The following is an 18,105-nucleotide window of genomic DNA, read 5'->3' as shown; positions in this document are numbered from 1 at the left end:
CTAAATGTGCTCTCTTTTTTTTTTTTCCTCAGGACTCGCTTCATTAAGTGTTCCAGGCATCCTGCTGCATTCCTGTCAGTGTTGAATGCGTAGCCTGGGGCCTTTTTGTCAGGAGCAAGCTGGAACATGCAAAGTGTTCCCAGCAAAACACCACCAAGTGCCTCCACTTTGCTGTTCTGTGGTGCTTATCACACATTTTATATTGTAGAAACAGGCTTACTTAGGAGAGACTTGCAAGTTGCAACAAGGTGCAACTTTAATACTATTACATTCTGCAGTTTAGGAGTTTTTAGGGGAAACACATGAAGGTGGGGTGACTTGTCCTTGTGCTGGTATCGAACTCTTGGCCCCCGTGCTGGAAGGGGCGTGGAGTTACTGAACACACACAGAGGAACGGAAACAGTGTGTAAACGCACGCTGTGAGGGAGAGACCAACAACAGAGACTCTGAGCGGCAGAATGTGACAGAAACTGGACGCAAAGAGTGCAGCAAAGGTGTGCGGATGATGCCCTGAGGTGTCCTTCTGTTCTTAACCTGCAGGTAAGCTTCGCAAACCAAATTAGCATTTTTTAAATGAGTCAGAGAAGAAGCTAATTGTGTCACTTTAAAGGTAATTTTAGGCGCATACAAACAAGGTGAAGTAAAACTGCTTCACTCACACTTTAATTGATAAGTTATACATTATATTTATTGTGGTGAAATGCAGTTTTTTCTCCCCACAAGTGTAAATAAATGAACTGAAACTCTGCTACCCAAACAACTCAATGCAACTTGTGGAAGGATAGCTTCACAAAAGTGTTTTTACCGCAGTTTTAAATGACTTTCTTTATTAATAAATGCTTGTGTGACTGTTATCTTCAAAACACCACTTCATGTTGAGGTAGATAAATATGTCAGCACAGGTATTTTCATTCCTCAAACCAGGAAGAGGAGACAAATTGGACTTTGTTCAAAGTTAGCTGGCTGAGGTGTGTGTGTTGCAGGCTGTGACTCATAGTGATGTGTAGGTCGCGAACGAGCTGGCTCAAAGAGCCGGCTCTTTTAAAGGGACTGTTTGTAACTTTTTACACGTATAAATCTACCGGGTCGGTTTCTCATGCGCGGTCGCATATGCGCGCTGGCGTGTGGCTACGGTGTTCAGACTCCCTGTGGACACGTACCATCAGACTCCAACACAAACTACACGGAAGCACCAAAACCGCAAAGTTATATCTAGTGAAGCCCGTCTGTTAAACAGTGTTGGCTGTGGTCGGAGGACGCGGGGGAGACCGTAGCTTTGGTCTCCAGGGCCGGAGTCTCTGCTGTACTCTGCTCCTCTACCTGCTTGCCTTCACTCACACACCGCGCTCGTTTGCACTCCACCTCTAGACGTGCATGCGCGCACACTACACACTGCAGAAGAGTTAGTAGCTCTGAGAATATCTAGTGAATGTACAGTGGACGTTTGTGAAGAAATAACTGCTGCAGCTCCTCCAGACCAACAGAGGTTTCCCGTGTCTTGTGAAGTGACGGAGCTCCACAGCGAGAAACATTATCGTCTCTGACCGGGTGCCGGTGTCTCCCCTGTTCCCTCCGGCCGCGGTCGGGGAGGCTGAAGCAGGAAAAGCCAACACTAGGATCAGCATTGATTCATGGAGAGACCTTCATCTGGTCAGCTAACATTGCTGCCAAGCAGGTGAAATATAGAGTGATATTGTGGTTTTAGCTGACTTGTGTCGCCTCACTGTTTTGAGCGATGCTCGTTCGTGTCTATGTAGAGCGAGCAAGCGCGAGCCCGACGCTGACTTTCGTTGACTTAACGGCCACAGGTGTCGCTGTTAACAAGCATTTCTGATTCTTACAAACAGTCCCTTTTAAGTGAATGATAAGAGCCGGCCGAGAGCCGTTTTTGAATGATAGGACGATCTTCTCCGCGCCACGGGCACTCCATGCCTCCATGACTGTGACTGAATGTTGTGTTAATGACGTCCGTGCAACCAATCAGGTGATGACAGAAAAGGATCATACCATCAAGCAGGGAGGGGTGTGGGTGTGCGGCGCGCTGACGGTCTACAGGTACAGAGCAGGAGGGAGAGAAAGAGAGAGAGGAGTGCGGTGCGCGAATAGCAGACAAGATGAGTGACAGTTGGAAACGAAGCAGCATGTAAAATTATGGTATTCAGGAAATTATAAGGTTTAGTATAATTAAATTGAATAATTTAAGTGATATATGTGCACACATACTAATCAAAGTTCAAAACAGCGCTAAATTTGGCTGAATTATAAAAGGCAGAAGTGGTAAAACGAAGAACCGTTTGGGAGCCGAAAGAGCAGACTCTTCTTGGTGAGCTGAGCCAAATGATCTGACTCATTTAAAAGAGTTGGAATTCCCATCACTAATGACTCACCCCCCTTGTGCTGTAACCATACCTGTGGTTTTCCTAGTGGGTGTAACTCAGCCTACACACCTCTCCTGTGCTGGCAGCCCATGCTTTCAGAATCAGTTTTGTTTTGTATATGAGACAGAAAAGCTTGGAAAAATGTACCCATGCATCGCAGTTTTTTTGCATTCACAATTTTTAAATAATTTTTTTTTAATACCATAATCGATATATTTGCTTCATTTGGGACCTCTATGTGGAGGTAGAAGGAAGTTACAGCTTTTTTACTGTTGTAGTCATAGTAACGTGACATCATATCCGTGACATCATATCCGTATCGGTCAACCAAAACAAACTGGCCGAAACGACAAAGTCTAAAACGGCGGAGGGTCGGCTGTGGATACAACCTGCACCCAAAATCCAAAGTGGTAAACACTACACATACATTAAAGTATGGAAACACTTTGTGGTTTTTACACATGGGAAAAGCTACACATCACAGCTAAAGCTGCATGCTAACTATGTCATGGACAGAAAACGCTATCCTATTAGGGGTGTATCCTAATATTGATACACATGAGCATCGCTATATTATGTTGTGCAATACTGTATTGATTTTTAATATGCCTCTTAAAAATCCGTCAACCTGCCGTTGGGCCCCGGCTGCTATTCAATATTTCCAAGGTTGTATTGCAGGTTCATTTTTAAAGCTAGAGTGAAGCTACTGCTATCATATAGAACTAGAAAGCATAACGAATCCATTGGCAGCCATGTCATACTGGCTTGTTGCGAAGGAGGCTAAATAACGCTCCAAAGTTGCGCTAAATTTTGGCAAGGAAAAGCTGGCATGGCGATTTTCACAGGGGTCCCCTTGACCTCTGACCTCAAGATACGTTAATGAAAATGGGTTCTATGGGTATCCACGAGTCTCCCTTTTACAGAAATGCCCACTTTATGATAATCACATGCAGTTTGGGGAAGTTTGCTGGAAAAAATGTAATAAGAAATGACTAATCTATTTGACTTCAGGACATCTCTGACTACATACATGCCGGAAATCAAACATTTGAATTTTATTAAATATTTTCTCAAAGTAAAAGTCCCTAGAAGTGTATGATTTAACTTTTTTCCCATGATCTAGTGTTAAAAAAGTTAACAAAAATCACAATAAATCGTAACATCGAATCGCAATACTTAAAAAATCGCAATACATATTGAATGGACACCCTTTGTATTGTGATAGTATAGAGATAGGTGTATTGTTCCAGCCCTATAAGACAATATCTAGCTCTAAAAAATAATTGCTGTGCTATATTGTATGTCAGTGATTTGTCTACATACTTAAAGTGTTGTGTGTGTGTTGCCTCCAGTTGTACCTTTATGCCTGCACACACACACAGACTGCTCAATATGTTCCCATGCCCATGTGGGATTTGCAAGCTGTTTATCTTGTGAAGTTCTCTTTTTGCTCTTCGTATTGATCTAAACACTCTGCGGGCTTTCGACGCCGGGGCAGTAGCTGTTGGATCAAAACTCCTATATCCAGCCCTTAATAATGTTTGCTGAATGTGTGTGTGCCGCCCTCCTTCTATGGCGGGAAGCTTGTGTGCAGCTGTGGTGCGTAGGTGTATAAGCGCTAAAAGGCAAGAGATGAGGAGCAGGCTAGGTCAAATGTGCTTTGCAAGCTTTGGCGTGTGCCTGCGCTGGCTGTTGGCCAATACAGGTCCCTGCATGTTAACAGTGCAATACACAGCTGGTTCAGGTCTGATAGAGTGTGTGGTGAGGACTTAATATAGAGTTGTGTGGAGCTGGGACCGTGTGCTCGGTGCTAAAAAAATGCAAAGCAGTGTAGCAGCCAACGTGTGATGTGCTCACAAGATGAAAAAGGGTCTGCTTTAAAATACATCTGAGCATACAAGAACATCCTGAGAAAAATCATTTTGCCTTTGAGCGTGCATACTTTTGTTTTTTTAACACAACTATCATATCAGATTGTTGTGCAAAAATATATGAAAGGGGAAGAGATGCTATAATCTTATCAGGTTCATACAGTATATAAGATATCTAGTTTCTGTTCATGTTTTTATTCTATGAACTAATAGCTCATTTAAATGTATGTATATGCAATAAGGTTGTGTTTACTTGAAAGCAGAAGTAACAAGTCAATTCCCCTCTGCACTGTAGGCTTGCAAACTCAAAAGAGAAGTGGACATGGCAAGATGTTGATGCATCTTCCTGTGAGTTTTGAAGTGTGAATCTGTAAGCGATAAGAGAGAGACACATAATTCATCACGACTTTGACGAGATGGTGTGAAAGCGCGAGGAAACGGACATTTAACAATAGCTTGCTGTTTCTTAGGGTTGTTATATGTTGCCAGCTGTGATGTAAAGCTTGGATCTTTAAACTCTGCTGTGGGGATAAAAAAAAGGAGACAAAGATGTCAGTCGGCCTCTCTGCAGAAATCCACTTTGTGTTGTTGTTTGATTCAAACATGAGACCTTAAAGAGGTAAGTCTCTCACCAAAACCTGACCTTAGAGCCACACTGTAGCGATGGCACGCTATTTCCTCATAGGTATTGCGGTTTCCTGCTGTTTCATGTTGCAAATTTCGATTTTTGGTTTTGTTGGCTGGGGCACGTTTGCTCACTTAAATGCACATGCACATGCATTTTGGATCTTTTCACAGTAAGCTTGAAGGAGTAGACATTTTTGGGAAATAGGCTTGTTCGCTGTGTTGCCGAGATTACATGACAATATCAATGTTTATCTCATGTCTGCAAGGTAAATATGAAGCTACAGCCAGGAGACCGTTAGCTCAGCTCAGCTTAAAGGCTTGAAGCAGGGGTAAAAAAAAGAGAAAAATCCACATACCAGCACCTTTTAAAGCTCTCCCATTAAAATTTGTTTTTGAATTTGTACAAAAACGACACATTTGTGGTTTTACAGGGACTGAGCAATAGATGTCTTTTCAACATCACCTCTATACTTTCGCTTTGATATAGACCACATTATTTATTGGGTACATACAGCCTGGTTTTAAACCATATTTTAAAGACATCATTATATATTTTAAAAATGCATAAAAACAGTAAATATCTAACAAACACTGCACACCCTCACGTTAACAGTATAAAATGTATTGTTTTAGTCTAGATTATACGTCTACTTAACTTTCACTTTCAACCTTGAATAACCTCAATCTAAACCAAACATCTACAGACAAATAGACGTATAATATACATCTTTTAAAAACAGATTTTCAACGTCAAATTGATCAGTGGGATTTTATGTACCAAACTATTTCCTCGCCTGTTGTGGTGACCTCCTGGAGTTTAGAACCACAACGTGTATTTACACTTTTGATTTTATTACACAGTACAGAGCCAGACTAGCTGTTTCCAACTTGCATCCAGTGCTTCCCTCCTGCATTATGCTAAGCTAGACTCACTGTGCCCTGGCTGTAGCTTCACATTCAGACATGAGAGGCTGCAACTAACGATTATTTTCATTTTCGATTTAATCCGTCGATTATTTTCTCGATTAATCGATTAGTTGTTTGGCCTACAAAATGTCAGAAAATGTTCGAACAGTGTCTCTAAAAGCCCAAAATGACATCCTCAAATGTCTTGCTTTGTCCACACCTCAAAGATATTTAGTTTAATGTCATAAAGGAGTAAAGAAACCAGAAAATATTCACATTTAAGAAGCTGGAATCAGAGAATTTTGACTTTTGACAACTAATGGATTAATCGGTGCAGCTCTAATGGTATAGATCCTCTCATCTAACTCTTGGTAAGAAAGCGAAATGTTTCCTTTGATGAGGTCCAGTAATGTCATCAAAGTGGTCAGAAGGTAGAATTCAACCCTTGGATACATTTTCAGCTGCAGAACTTCCCTCTAAGACAAAATCAATATCCACTTTAGCGCGTAGAAAAATGCACATCATTAGAGCCTAACAGGTATTTTAAAGTATTACTGTTAGAGTCGATGGACGTTTCATAGGTTAAGACTTTTGTCTAGAGTCATGCAAAGGTTAAATTCTGTTTGATGGCACTTCCTTAAGTTTACAGTATGTTTCTTCACCCTTCGCATATTTCTTTTTAATCTTTTTTTTGTGTCCACAGTTTAAAGCCGGACTACTACATCTTCTGAAGGTCCTCATGTGGCAGAGGTGAGACTGGAGCATCATGTTGGAGCCTCCAGAGCCCAGCCAGGAGATTGTGGAGTGGCTGTGCAGCCTCCGCCTGTCCCAATACACCTCATATTTCCGGCAAAGAGGCTATCAAACTATTCTGGACTGCAAGGACCTCACCGATGAGCACCTCCTGGAGCTTAACGTGTTTCCGACGGGCCACCGTAGGCGCATGCTCCGGAGTTTGGAAGCGCTGGGGGTGAAGCAGCCGAGCGGCGGAGAGGAAGATGACGAGGGAGAGGGAGAGAACGGGAGGCGGCGAAGGAAGCCCGTGCCACACCCGAGGCATATCTTCCTGAAGGATAAAAAGCGGGGGGCTTCGTGTCAACATCAACAAAAGGAGAGGAGGGAGTATGAGTCGGAGGGGAGTCAGACTTTGCCTCCAGGAGCCGGACTTGGAGCAGAAGTTGAGGACGTCCCAGACAGCAGATACGTTCGCCCGCCTCAACCGGCCCCGCGCAATCCCCAGAATATCCAAACATCCCTACCTAGAAATACCCACATCCCAGCCTCCACGTCCTTCTCCTCCAGCAGCAGCAGCAGCAGTGAGTCCCTCTCCATATCTGAAATACCCTCAGACTGGGAGATTTCCCCAGAGGATCCCTCGCCGTCTAGTGCCAACTCCTTCCCCTGTGTGGCTGAAGTCCCCCGCCCAACGCTCGCTGAAGACAATTTGGGTTTTCAAGGTGACATGGTGGAAAACTCCATCTACGAAGCACAGCCCGCCTTTAAGGTTCCTGTAGGTCCACGGCTCACTCGCTCCTACCGGCTGAGGCACCGGCCCGTCCCTGAGATCCCCAATCGGACCCTACCGCCACTTCACGCCAGGTAACGGTTAAACCGCTGTGCTTATTCACTTTGTTGTAGAGAGTCGGATGAGAGGCGCTTAAGCTACTAGCGAACATGAGTGGTATCAATCTTCTCACTTAGCGAGAAAGCCGAGACGTGTGCTTTCCAAAACGGTTGAACTATTCCTTTGAGCATAAAGTTTGACTTAATGGAAGTTTATGAGCAGTTGAGAACTAATCAAACAAGTGAGAGGAGCACCTGGAGGAATGAAATATGTACGCCGCCACGGCATGAATGAAACAAGACTTTCCCTCTTTTGCATTCAGATTTAAACTGACGGAGCACCCGAGGCCTCTAATTTCATATTCAATTGTGCATTCCACGTACATTAATACCCCTCATGCTTTACATTGTTCAACTTTTGAACTGTGAAACTAACTTTCAGTTCCACTTCTCTATTTCGAAGGCCTCTTTCTGTTTTTAAATGACGTTAACCTATTTTTCCCACGTGTTGCATTGGTTGGTTCTAATTCACTGATTTTCCCTTCCTCCTCAGGAGCGCACCACCGGCGCAAACAACCAGCCCCGAACGCCCGACCGGCTCCGAAGGTCCCATCGGTGCAAACGGCGTACAGAAAGGTACGCCGTCTTTTTTCAGATGCATCCGCTTCATCATCTCTGCCATGAATATTTCATTCGGCAGCGGAGTCAGCGGTGCTGTTGTTTGCCCGGATGAAAGAAGGGAGAGGAGATGAGGGTGGGTGGGTGGGGGTGGGGGTTTGGGGGAGAGCATCGTGGGAAACGGCGTCGCCCCCGTTTCTAGCGCACACATCTCGCGGGGAATATGCAATCTCACATCTTGTCCCTCAGCGAGACCCTGGTGTGTATTCCTGTCGCCCAAGTTTTTTAGAAGTTGTTTAACTTTGCTAACAACACACAGGCTTGTAGTACAACCAGTACAAATCCGTTCTGAATTCCTCCCGTTGCCTCGCTGTATTTACTGGGCGTAGTCGACCCTCATGTCTCATCTTACGAGACGCTACGTGAGCTGCCGTCTGTGCTGAGGTAGATGCGTTCTCCTAAGATTTATGTGACGCTTCGCCATGACAACAGTCTGCGTGAATGTGTGTGAAACACCTGTGAACAGTCTTTTTGGGACCATATCTGACCACATTGTGGCATCATATCAACAGTTTTCTGTCCGTTTTCTACACGTAATCTCCCCTCACGCACTTTTTTTTTTCTTCCCCTTCCTTCCTTGTTCCGTGCGCCGCAGCAGTCTCTTGGTATGCCTTGTTTTTTTTTCCCAACTTTTTCTCTGTACGGAACAAGTCAGGGAGTGAGACTTGAGAGAGCGGCAAGACAGTGAAGTGGGTTGGGAGGAAGGAAGAGAGGAGATGGATGCAAAACAGGCTGAGAGACGGAGGAAGAGAGGGAGCCAAGACGGTCCCAGAGCAGGGAAACGGGGAGCTCCACAAGCAAGCTAAATCTCCCTTCACAGCGAGGCCTAGCAAGGCGTTATTTGACATATCATTTTACTGAAGAGTTTATTCAGAGATGAGATCCAAAACTTGGAAGAGAAAAAAAAAAGAGCAGCGTAGTCACTGTTGGGAGGCTGACAGAATTTTAATTAACACCGCGACACCTCCTCTTAAAAATAAGTTTCTTTCACGCGACAGATCTCATTGAGAAAACACTTGTCTGTCTAGTGCTTCTTCAGCAGCTCTGCGGCAACACGGCACACGAGGCAATGATTAGAAAAATAGTAGTAATTGTAAGCTATTTTGTTAAGGCTTTTGATTGTACAACGGCTAACACGCACTGCTCGGTTTAGTGCACTTCCCTTTTTTAGCACTGTAAGTGTTTAGTTGTTTCTGTGACATTGCTGTGACACTTTAGAGCACACACATTACACTGGCAGCAGGACTTCATTTTTAGTGCTAAGTCACACCTCAAAGAACAAACAAAAGACAGGATGTACTAGAGCTGAAAAGATAAGTGAATTGACAGAAAATGAATGACAAGTTTTTATTATAGTTATTATCATGTTACATGTTTATGCCCAGCCTGCATACACAGCAGACCTAGAAAGCTTCTTGTGAAAACCCCCCCCAGAAAAAACGGTTTGTTTCATAAATTGCTTCCAAAACTTGTGCTGTATATGATCAGAAAGATCATCTGTGTTTTTCCTCTTGACTTTACCCGTTGGCTTGTTTTCCTCACTTCCGTTTCTCTTCTCGTGCACTGATTCATTTTAGCCGAACAGCCACTCAGGGTGATTTCTCGCGCTGCCGCCGATTCAAATCGGCAGAAAAAACTCTGACATGGACAGACTAGAGCCGATGGCGTGGGACACACTGCAAAAACTAGGCCGACAGACGCTCACCGACAGCCCCGAAGTGTCCGACGGCCGACCGTCGTCTTGGTGTGACAGAGCCTTAACAGCAACAATAGCAACATGCAATACAACAACCCATGTTATTGTGATTATCGTCCTCATTGTCATCATTTAGAAGAATTGTAATAATTAAAAATGACAAACACTATTATTCTCAACTATTCAGTAGTATATTCAGGGAACCAGTGACTGAAATAAGAAACAGTTTGGTGACTAATTTAAATTCAGATGGTGGCAGTCATGCATCCTCCGTGCTCAGTGTTGGAAATGACACAGAGGAGTGATAATAACAAACTGACCCCCACAACTCCCCGACTTAAAAGAAGGGGAGGCTTCATTCATAACAAAAATCAATCTCCTCACTAACTCCCCGAACCGATGGCGGCTTCGAGGTCTCTTCCCAGATGGCGGCTTGAGAGAGAGTCTGGTCAGGAGCAGATAAAGAAAAGCGGCGCGGTTCGACTGAGAGAAACAAAAAGCGGAAGCCGGAGACAGAACTGGCGAGGGGGAGAATAGAGGGAATCAGACAGGAATGGAGTACAGTAGCGTCCGGCGGTGGCCTGAAGGTCGGCTGATAGATGATGACTGATGGTTGCTATATGCCCGGCAAGCCTGTCCGCAGAGAGGGCAGTCTGAGTCGGAGTGGATTCTATCATCAAGTAAACTGACCCCCTTTCATAGAGCTTACCGAGCCCAGTACATGCCCTCTGTGCCCTTCTGTAATGGCCTGCTCTGTTTGGAAGCGTCTGTAAAGCTTTAAAAAGCAGCACATCTGTGCGAACTTATTTGACTGTCCATCCTTTTTTATGTCCGTGGTTCGTCTCGAGGCATCTTTATGTGTCTGAGCGCGTTTCGATCTCGGCGCATATACGCTCCTCCGCCAGTGTCTATGTGTGTGTCTAGCCCCGTGGCGGCGTCTTTTGGCCCTCACGATCCTCAGGAGAGGGCGGCGTCATTTTTCACAGTGACAGGCAGCGGCCCACGCAGGGTGGCCCCGGGTCTCCAGACTAATAGTGTCTGGCCACAGTCTCTCTCTTCTTCTTCTTCTCCTCCGCCGACCGCCGACCACGGTCCCCACAGGAGCCAGGACAGAGAAATGGCCTTGGCAGGAGCTCAGTCTGTTTTGAGACAGACTGAGGAGGATCATACTCCCAGTTGGGGCGAGGGAAAAGGCCGCGGCAGAGAGATAGGCACGCTAAAACCAAATTTAATTGGTTTACTGCTTACATGGATCAAGTGTTGGCACATTTATTCAGATCAATGAGTTGGTTTAATCAAAGGGCACTATAACATCTGAGTGATTTAAATTTAACCGGAACAATCCCGTTAAGCTCCTTACTTTCATGCACCATGTTTAGGCCTTCACACTGCAAGTTTCAATGCCACCACAAAACCACTATTGTGTTTGTCTTTTTAGCTCCACTTCAAAGAACCTTGACGCCCATCGCTCCCTATGGAGAAATGTTCCTGTACAACAACCCTGAAAGCGTTCCGGTAAGACACTCGCGTAACACTCACCACTAGCGGACAGTGAGTAGCACCTTTGCAAAGAGGAACAGACATTTCTCACATCTTCAACACTTATCAACCGCAGTACGCACACCGAACTTCCCTCTCGGTGTTAGTGTTGTCACCATGGGCACATAGCAGAGTGGAAATGTGCTTGTTTCAGTTTGCCCCCTGAGGTTAATGGAAATGTCACCTAGCCACTAAAGTTAACATAGCTTAGTGCGCCCACACGATAACAGTGTCTGACTGAAAGATGGACACTTTCTTTTTCATCTGATGTTAATCTCTTCTGTGCTCTGCAGGACCAAGGCGCTAAAGAAGGGTTGCAGAAGGGTTTTAAGGACAAGATAAAACAGAGGAAACAGAGGTATGGTATGCTGATGCAACACTGCTTTTCCAAGCTCTAGAAACGAGCTGCGAGGGCAAGTGTGCAGCATCAATGTAACGTTACGTTCACTAAAAGTGTTTGTTTTTTTTACCACTGGCAGGTTTCAGATTGTTATAAGTGTCTGACAACATTATAGAAAGGAACCTACAGAAAAATACAATAAATCATCTTTTAGATAACACTAAGCTACGCTTTCTGTACTCCAATATAACAAACTCTGCCCGGCTGGCACTCGCGTTTCCACCATGGATGTATTCCACTATTCCACCGCTGTCTTCCAGCAACAAGTCACCTCACCAGATTTCAGAACGAGACTTCTCCTTGAGCGAGACTCTTTCCATAATGTCAGACACTTATAATAACAATCGGAGTCTATCATGGCAAAAACAAGCATCTTTAGTGGACGTAAATGACGGTGCCAGCTTGCCCCAATAGCACCGTATTGCAACCCGTTGAGCAGCTGCTCTCCCTCAATACTGAACCAATTTCAGAAATTGTTGTCCCTATTAGTCAGTTAGACATAAAAAACTGGGTCGAGGTTGAAGAATGCCGAAGTTACCCTTTAAGTATCACTTTATAGCTTGTTTGTTGGTTGTGGTTTTACCGGATGTTGTTACTATTTCTTGGCTGGGTGCAGTGAGTTCCTGTTCAGCAATAGTTACAACACTAAACTCCTCATAAAACCAAAACTTTTTCCTTCATACTTTTTTGATTATGCACAGATAAGACAAACAACATACAACTTGTTTTCAGGCTAGCTGTTTCTCCTGCTACCAGGCTTTATGCTAAGCTAAGCTAATCACCTTCTGGCTATAACTACATACTTAACGGACAGACATGACTGTGATAATATCTTCTCATTAGTGTTTTCCAAAAATGTCAAACTGTTCCTTTAATGCATCTCTGCTTCTACAGAAAAAAGCCGCCTAAACGGAAACAATCCAAGGAAAAAGAGTCTCCCCCTGCTCCAGCCATCCTAGACCCCTACAAAGATGAATACTCGACAGTGGACGATTGTGCCGGCATTTTGCGGCGAGTCAGTTTTGAACAAAATCTTCCAGTGTCCCCCGAGGGTCTTGCTGTGGGACCAGCTGCCTCTGGCCCTCAGGATGGAGCTTTAATGATGGTGGAGTGTGACCTCTACTCGGAGCCTGCAGACGCTCTGCCCAGAAATGCACTGGCGGATATTTCTCCATACGCATGCTTCTACGGAGCCCCTAAACACCAGGTGCTCAAAGTGGGTTGGCTGGACAAGCTGTCGCCTCAAGGGTGAGTTACAGTACTGCCGGAGATAATTGTTCTTAATCTGATGTAATGATACTACATGAAAATCCTCATGAATGCCAGTTTACTCCAGCTCCACATTGCATAGGGTATGTTATGAGTATTTAGTCCATTTTCAGATTAGTTCACTCAGTTTTACAACCTTTCACACGCCAACTCAAACTGTACCTCATGCCACTTCCTGTCAAGTGGCAAGGAAAGTCACCGCAGTCAGTCAACCACTGCTTCCTGTTTCTTTGCAGACCCTTTTCATTTTGCACTTTTTTTTCTGCTTCCCCATGTGCTTCTATTTTTATATAAATTTTAGTCATACCATGTACAAATAAGGCAATATTGTTCCTTATGTTTTTCTTTTCTCGAACACACACTCCTCCCCACCTCCCGCCCATCTTCTCCCGCCCTAACCTTGGAGGTCCCAAAGGTACAAGTTCAACACAAAAACACGTTGGTTCCGTATGAGAAAAAGAAGCACAGTAAAAGATGGAGAAGGTTTTTGTAAATAATTTATGTTAAAGAGGACATATCATGCTCATTTCCAGGTGCATACTTGCATTTTGGGTTTCTACTAGAACATGTTTACATGCTTTAATGTTAACAAAAACACTTTATTTTTCTCATACCGGCTGTGCTGCAGCTCCTCTTTTCACCCTCTGTCTGAAACGCTCTGTTTGAGCTCAAAAAGCCCAGTCTGCTCTGATTGGTCAGCTGGCCCACTCTCTTGTGATTGGTCAACCGAACCAAGCTCTTCAGGGTCCGATCCAGCTCCGCTCTAACTAGCTTTGAGGGTGTGCCAAACTAGCCGTTATAAAAATGTGTTACTTGGTGACATCACCAAGTTACAGAAGAAAAGGTGGGACTTCAAACAAGGCGTTTTAGGCAGTTCAGGAGCAGTGTTTCTGTGGGGGGGAGTAACTCCCTTTGGCGTGGACTTTCAGCTTTGTAATTTTGCAGAATTTTACATGCACAAAAAATATATACCACACTAAAGGAAAGAAAAAAGCACTAAAGCATAATAGGTCCTCTTTAAGGGGCCGCGTCCACCAAAACCTTTTTCTGCGCCGAGCTATGCAGTTGAGAGTTGAAAAATGTTCAACCTTGGGTAAGACGCTCCGCTCGTCACTGTCACTTTCACCCAGCCGTCCAAATCACAGTGGAGGAGGGGCGGGACAAATAGCCTACCACAAAGACGTGATCAAATGTGATTTGTATTATTACAATTATGTTGTGGTCTTATTTTTTTACTGTGGACTTTATGTTGTCCTCATGTCTGGAGCACTGGACCAAACAAATTTCCCCGTGTGGGATAGTAAAGTTGATTTTAACCTGAATCTGAACCGAATGATCGCCGAGATGTTTCCTCCTCCTACAAAATCTCATGAACCCACGTAGACCGGCAGGTCCAGAGCATGTACTGTACTTCGTACCAACATGTTTGCTTCCACGAATATTCCGTATCATAGCAACCAGACGCAACCAAAGCTCAACTGAAAAAAAACGCTGCGACTGCAAAGTGCTCCCAAGTGCTGAGCGTTTTCAGGAGAGCGCCTGCTGTTTTCAGCTGGGAAAAACAAATGCTTTGGTGGACACAGGAACCTAAGTCTTCACCACCATCTGTCTGTTGTTTTCAAGAATAGATGTATACATACAAATTAAATAATACTGTAATAACAATAGGAAATAAGTAGAGAGGAGATAACAATAGAAACAAACAAACCCACAACAAATGGAAAGGAAAGAAAAATAATAATAATGATAATAATAATGAAACGACAGAAATGTTGACAGCCAACATGATGCACACTGTGTGTCAATATGCATTGGATTGAATCATAGTCTCGTATGATGTATTTCCCACTCTAAGCGTGAGCCTTATCACAGGTAGCCCTCCATTTATCGAATAGGGGTTGCCACATTTTGAGGAAGATGTTATCTCTGTTAGTAAATTTATAGCGAAGTCTCACCATGTGAAGCACATTCCCCAGATCCCTGAGCCACAGCTGGAATAGAGGGCTAGCCTCTGACTTCCACTGCTGTAGGATAAGACATTTGGCCAACAGTGTACAGACGGAAATGGCTTACCCCTCATATTTATTAATGGAAGGATTAGCTACCACCGATCCAAAGATGGCAAATACAGTATAGGATCCGGTGTGGTAGTTTTATTAACCCCCTGAGACCCGTGATCCTGAGTGGCTTTACTGTCTTTCAGAGGCTGTAGCAGGCTCAGGTTTAGAGCTAGAGTGAACACTCCAAAGTTAGGCTACATTTTGGCGAGGAAAAACTGGCATGGCGATTTTCACAGGTGTCAAATCTGACCTCAAGATATGTGAATGAAAATGGGTTCTATGGGTACCCACGAGTCTCCCCTTTACAGACATGCCCACTTTATGATAATCACATGCAGTTTTGGTGCAAAAACCATGCAGTTATTTGAATGTAGTATAAATGCGTTATTTTCGCCTGTTCTAAAATGATGTGTTTGAATAGTTCTGCATACTGGGGTCCCTAAACAGTCTTGGAGTTGCATAAATTGGGTCTCACTGTAAAGCTGAGACTCTTGTGGATCCAATTAGCCCCATTGTATTCATGTGCGATGATGTTAGTCCCCATAGTAGCCATTTCATTGTAGTGAGACCACTTGTTAAAACTTAACTTAAAAATGACCTGTGGTGACCTCTAGGATAATCACAGCCTCTTGAAACTTTACAACCACAAACTAGAGACCTATAGGGCATTCAGAGGGTGGATGGGTTTCCTAGGTAGGTTGACAATAAGGGGGTTTCTGAACAGTTTCCAGAACAGAAGTGCTCAACATCCAATCGCAGAAAAATGCAACTCTTGCAGTCAAAAGTTTTGACACCAAATCACAGCATTACTTTTTCTATGGTGTTCCTCAAGGTCTTGGTGTCTTAATGTGTTATTTCGGAGGGCTTATTGATCATTTTTATCAATTCTTGAGTGGGGAAAAAATGGTTAAATTTAGCACCGAATCTGTGTAACAAATGATATCAACCCAAAAATTGCTGCAACAATTTATGAGACATAATAGAGCATGGGAATGGCCATCATATAGTTCCATCATAATGTGCTTAGCCCTTATACACTTTAACAGTTTATTTTGATTAATTAATCTATGTTTATATCTGATTTATGACGAGAACAACTTGACACACAGTGCTGCGCAGCGTCTCAAATTAATCTTCAGGTTCCCAGCTTTCAGATGATGTACACCACTTCTATGTGACATCTGTTGACCTGCTTTCTCCCCCTAAATACCCCTGGTTTCAGACAGTTAAAGGCCTTGGATATGTAGTCAAATATAAGAGTCTAAAAGGAATTTAAACTTTGGGCAGGACTAGAAACTGATGGGTAAGTGTTCCTGACTCTTGTTTACACTTATCACATAATGGGGAGGTTTTGGGTTATATAGTAAGACTTTGAATAATGGAGTCTGTGAACTACTTTGACTTGGACTGTCTGGCATTTACAGAACTATGGTGAATAATATCAAGAATTGCCTCCCATACTTCAACAGAGATTTCATTACCAAGTTCCTAATCATTTTTCAGTTTGTCACTTGATACCGCTCCATGAGAAAGTATCATACAAGAAAGAGAGTGACCCCCTTAGTGACGGAAAATGCTGTCCAGTGTATTATGTTTGTGTTTTCTATCTTTGATGACCATTTAAAACAGATAAACGGTGTTAGATACAGAAGCCTGAAGCAGATCCATTCATAATACAATACAGGAAAGGGAAGATGGGAGATAACCTTGCAGTGTTGCGATGCACAATATGTCGGCTCTCACTTAGTTTGGCTTTTTCTGGCAGCACTACATTTTTTTTTTTTTTCCTCCTCTCTCGGTGCTTCACCGTTTGCTCAAAAACCGGAGCTATCAATCATTTACTTCCTTTTTTATATTCTCCCTCACCACCTGATTTGCATAGGTTTGGCAAACTGCCCTTGGGCTGTTGAATATTCAAATTGAAAGTGCCCATTTGTTTTGATTATGCTAATTGACAGCTGTTGATACAACTCTTGACATTAATGAATCAATGGCACTCTTGATGAAATATGAGTACCTGTTCGGGAACAGATTTAGTTACTGGCTCACCGTCTTGACAGTTTTAGGTTTGTTTTTTGCTCGTTTCCCTTTCCAAACTGGTTCGGTTTGGCTGAACGAGCCAGATGGATTGAATTTGCACCTCACCCTTCTCGTTGCAGAAATTGTGTTTTCCAGCGGAGGTGGATGAGATTCGACGGAGAGAGTCTGGCCTACTACAACAATGATAAGGTAAGTGCGAGAAAAGCACATGCACACGTTCACACATTGCTTCCCTTCCTCCTGCTTCATGCCGACACACACATCAGTGATTCCTCCCGTTACAGAAATCCAAACGATGAGCCAAGTTCTCAGTGTCCCCTGCTCTTCCTCCTCCTTCTCATTGTCAGCATCATCATCATTAGCTTGGTAGGGTAAAGAATGGGGGCAAGGACGGAGCGACATTACGCCATGCATGACAGGCCAGCAGTCTCTGTGCCCGCCTATCCATACAGTAAAGTACATTGATGTTGGCACCTGACCAGTTCCCAGAGAAAGAGAAGAAGGGGAGGGAGAAGACTTCTCTCTTTTTGCCTCCCTCAGCAGTACTCTCTCCCTGTACCTCTCTTCATTCTCCTTCTGTCTGACAGTTGAGTTTGAAATTTCGCTTAGCATTGCCTGCCTCATCATCAGAGAGAGAGAGGGAGGGAGGGACGGAGGGGGAGAAAGCGTTGGGGTGGGGGAGTTGAAAAGGCAGAAAGTGTAGAGGAGGCAGACTAAGATGCAGTAAATATGGCAGTTTCACATCCACCTGTTTAGTCTGGAAACTTTTTGTATTGTGACAACTTCTGCAAACTGGTTTTGATTTCAACTGTGAATGAAGACGACGGAGTTTTCTTTTTGAATTCTTTGTTTTTTAATTTTCAAATACCCGTGATTTTGTATGTTCCAACCATGGACTGTATATAAGAAGTGGACGTAGTCACTGGGACGTCACCCACTAGTTTGTGGACTACGGTTTTGAAGCCTCGAGTTGGCATTTTGGCCGTTGCCATCTTGTTTTTTTGCAACCAGAAGTTACACAAGAGGGTGGAGCTAAGTACAACCGAACGCTGAATAAGACATTTTAGACGACCACAAT

The 18,105-nt window shown here is 43.9% G+C and overlaps 1 protein-coding gene across 2 annotated transcripts in view; it reads left to right on the top strand.

The window, feature by feature from the left end:
- Positions 1–160: 160 nt before the first annotated feature.
- Positions 161–18,105, top strand: part of zmp:0000000660 (arf-GAP with Rho-GAP domain, ANK repeat and PH domain-containing protein 2) — a 140,685-nt gene continuing 122,740 nt past the window's right edge. The window contains exons 1-7 of one of the 2 annotated variants that reach the window (XM_037758752.1): positions 161–540; positions 6,486–7,381; positions 7,899–7,981; positions 11,158–11,234; positions 11,552–11,616; positions 12,553–12,906; positions 17,147–17,216. In XM_037758752.1, coding sequence (XP_037614680.1) covers positions 6,549–7,381; positions 7,899–7,981; positions 11,158–11,234; positions 11,552–11,616; positions 12,553–12,906; positions 17,147–17,216 — 1,482 coding nt within the window. In that variant the 5' untranslated portion in view covers positions 161–540; positions 6,486–6,548. Of the gene's footprint in view, positions 541–4,583; positions 4,869–6,485; positions 7,382–7,898; positions 7,982–11,157; positions 11,235–11,551; positions 11,617–12,552; positions 12,907–17,146; positions 17,217–18,105 lie in introns of those variants that run through there. The other variant, XM_037758753.1, reaches the window with a different exon arrangement.

Source organism: Sebastes umbrosus, chromosome 22, assembly GCF_015220745.1.
Source record: "Sebastes umbrosus isolate fSebUmb1 chromosome 22, fSebUmb1.pri, whole genome shotgun sequence".
In the NCBI taxonomy this organism is placed as follows: domain Eukaryota; kingdom Metazoa; phylum Chordata; class Actinopteri; order Perciformes; family Sebastidae; genus Sebastes; species Sebastes umbrosus.
Note: the sequence above shows the minus strand (reverse complement) of the source record. Positions and strands in the feature narration are given on the sequence as shown.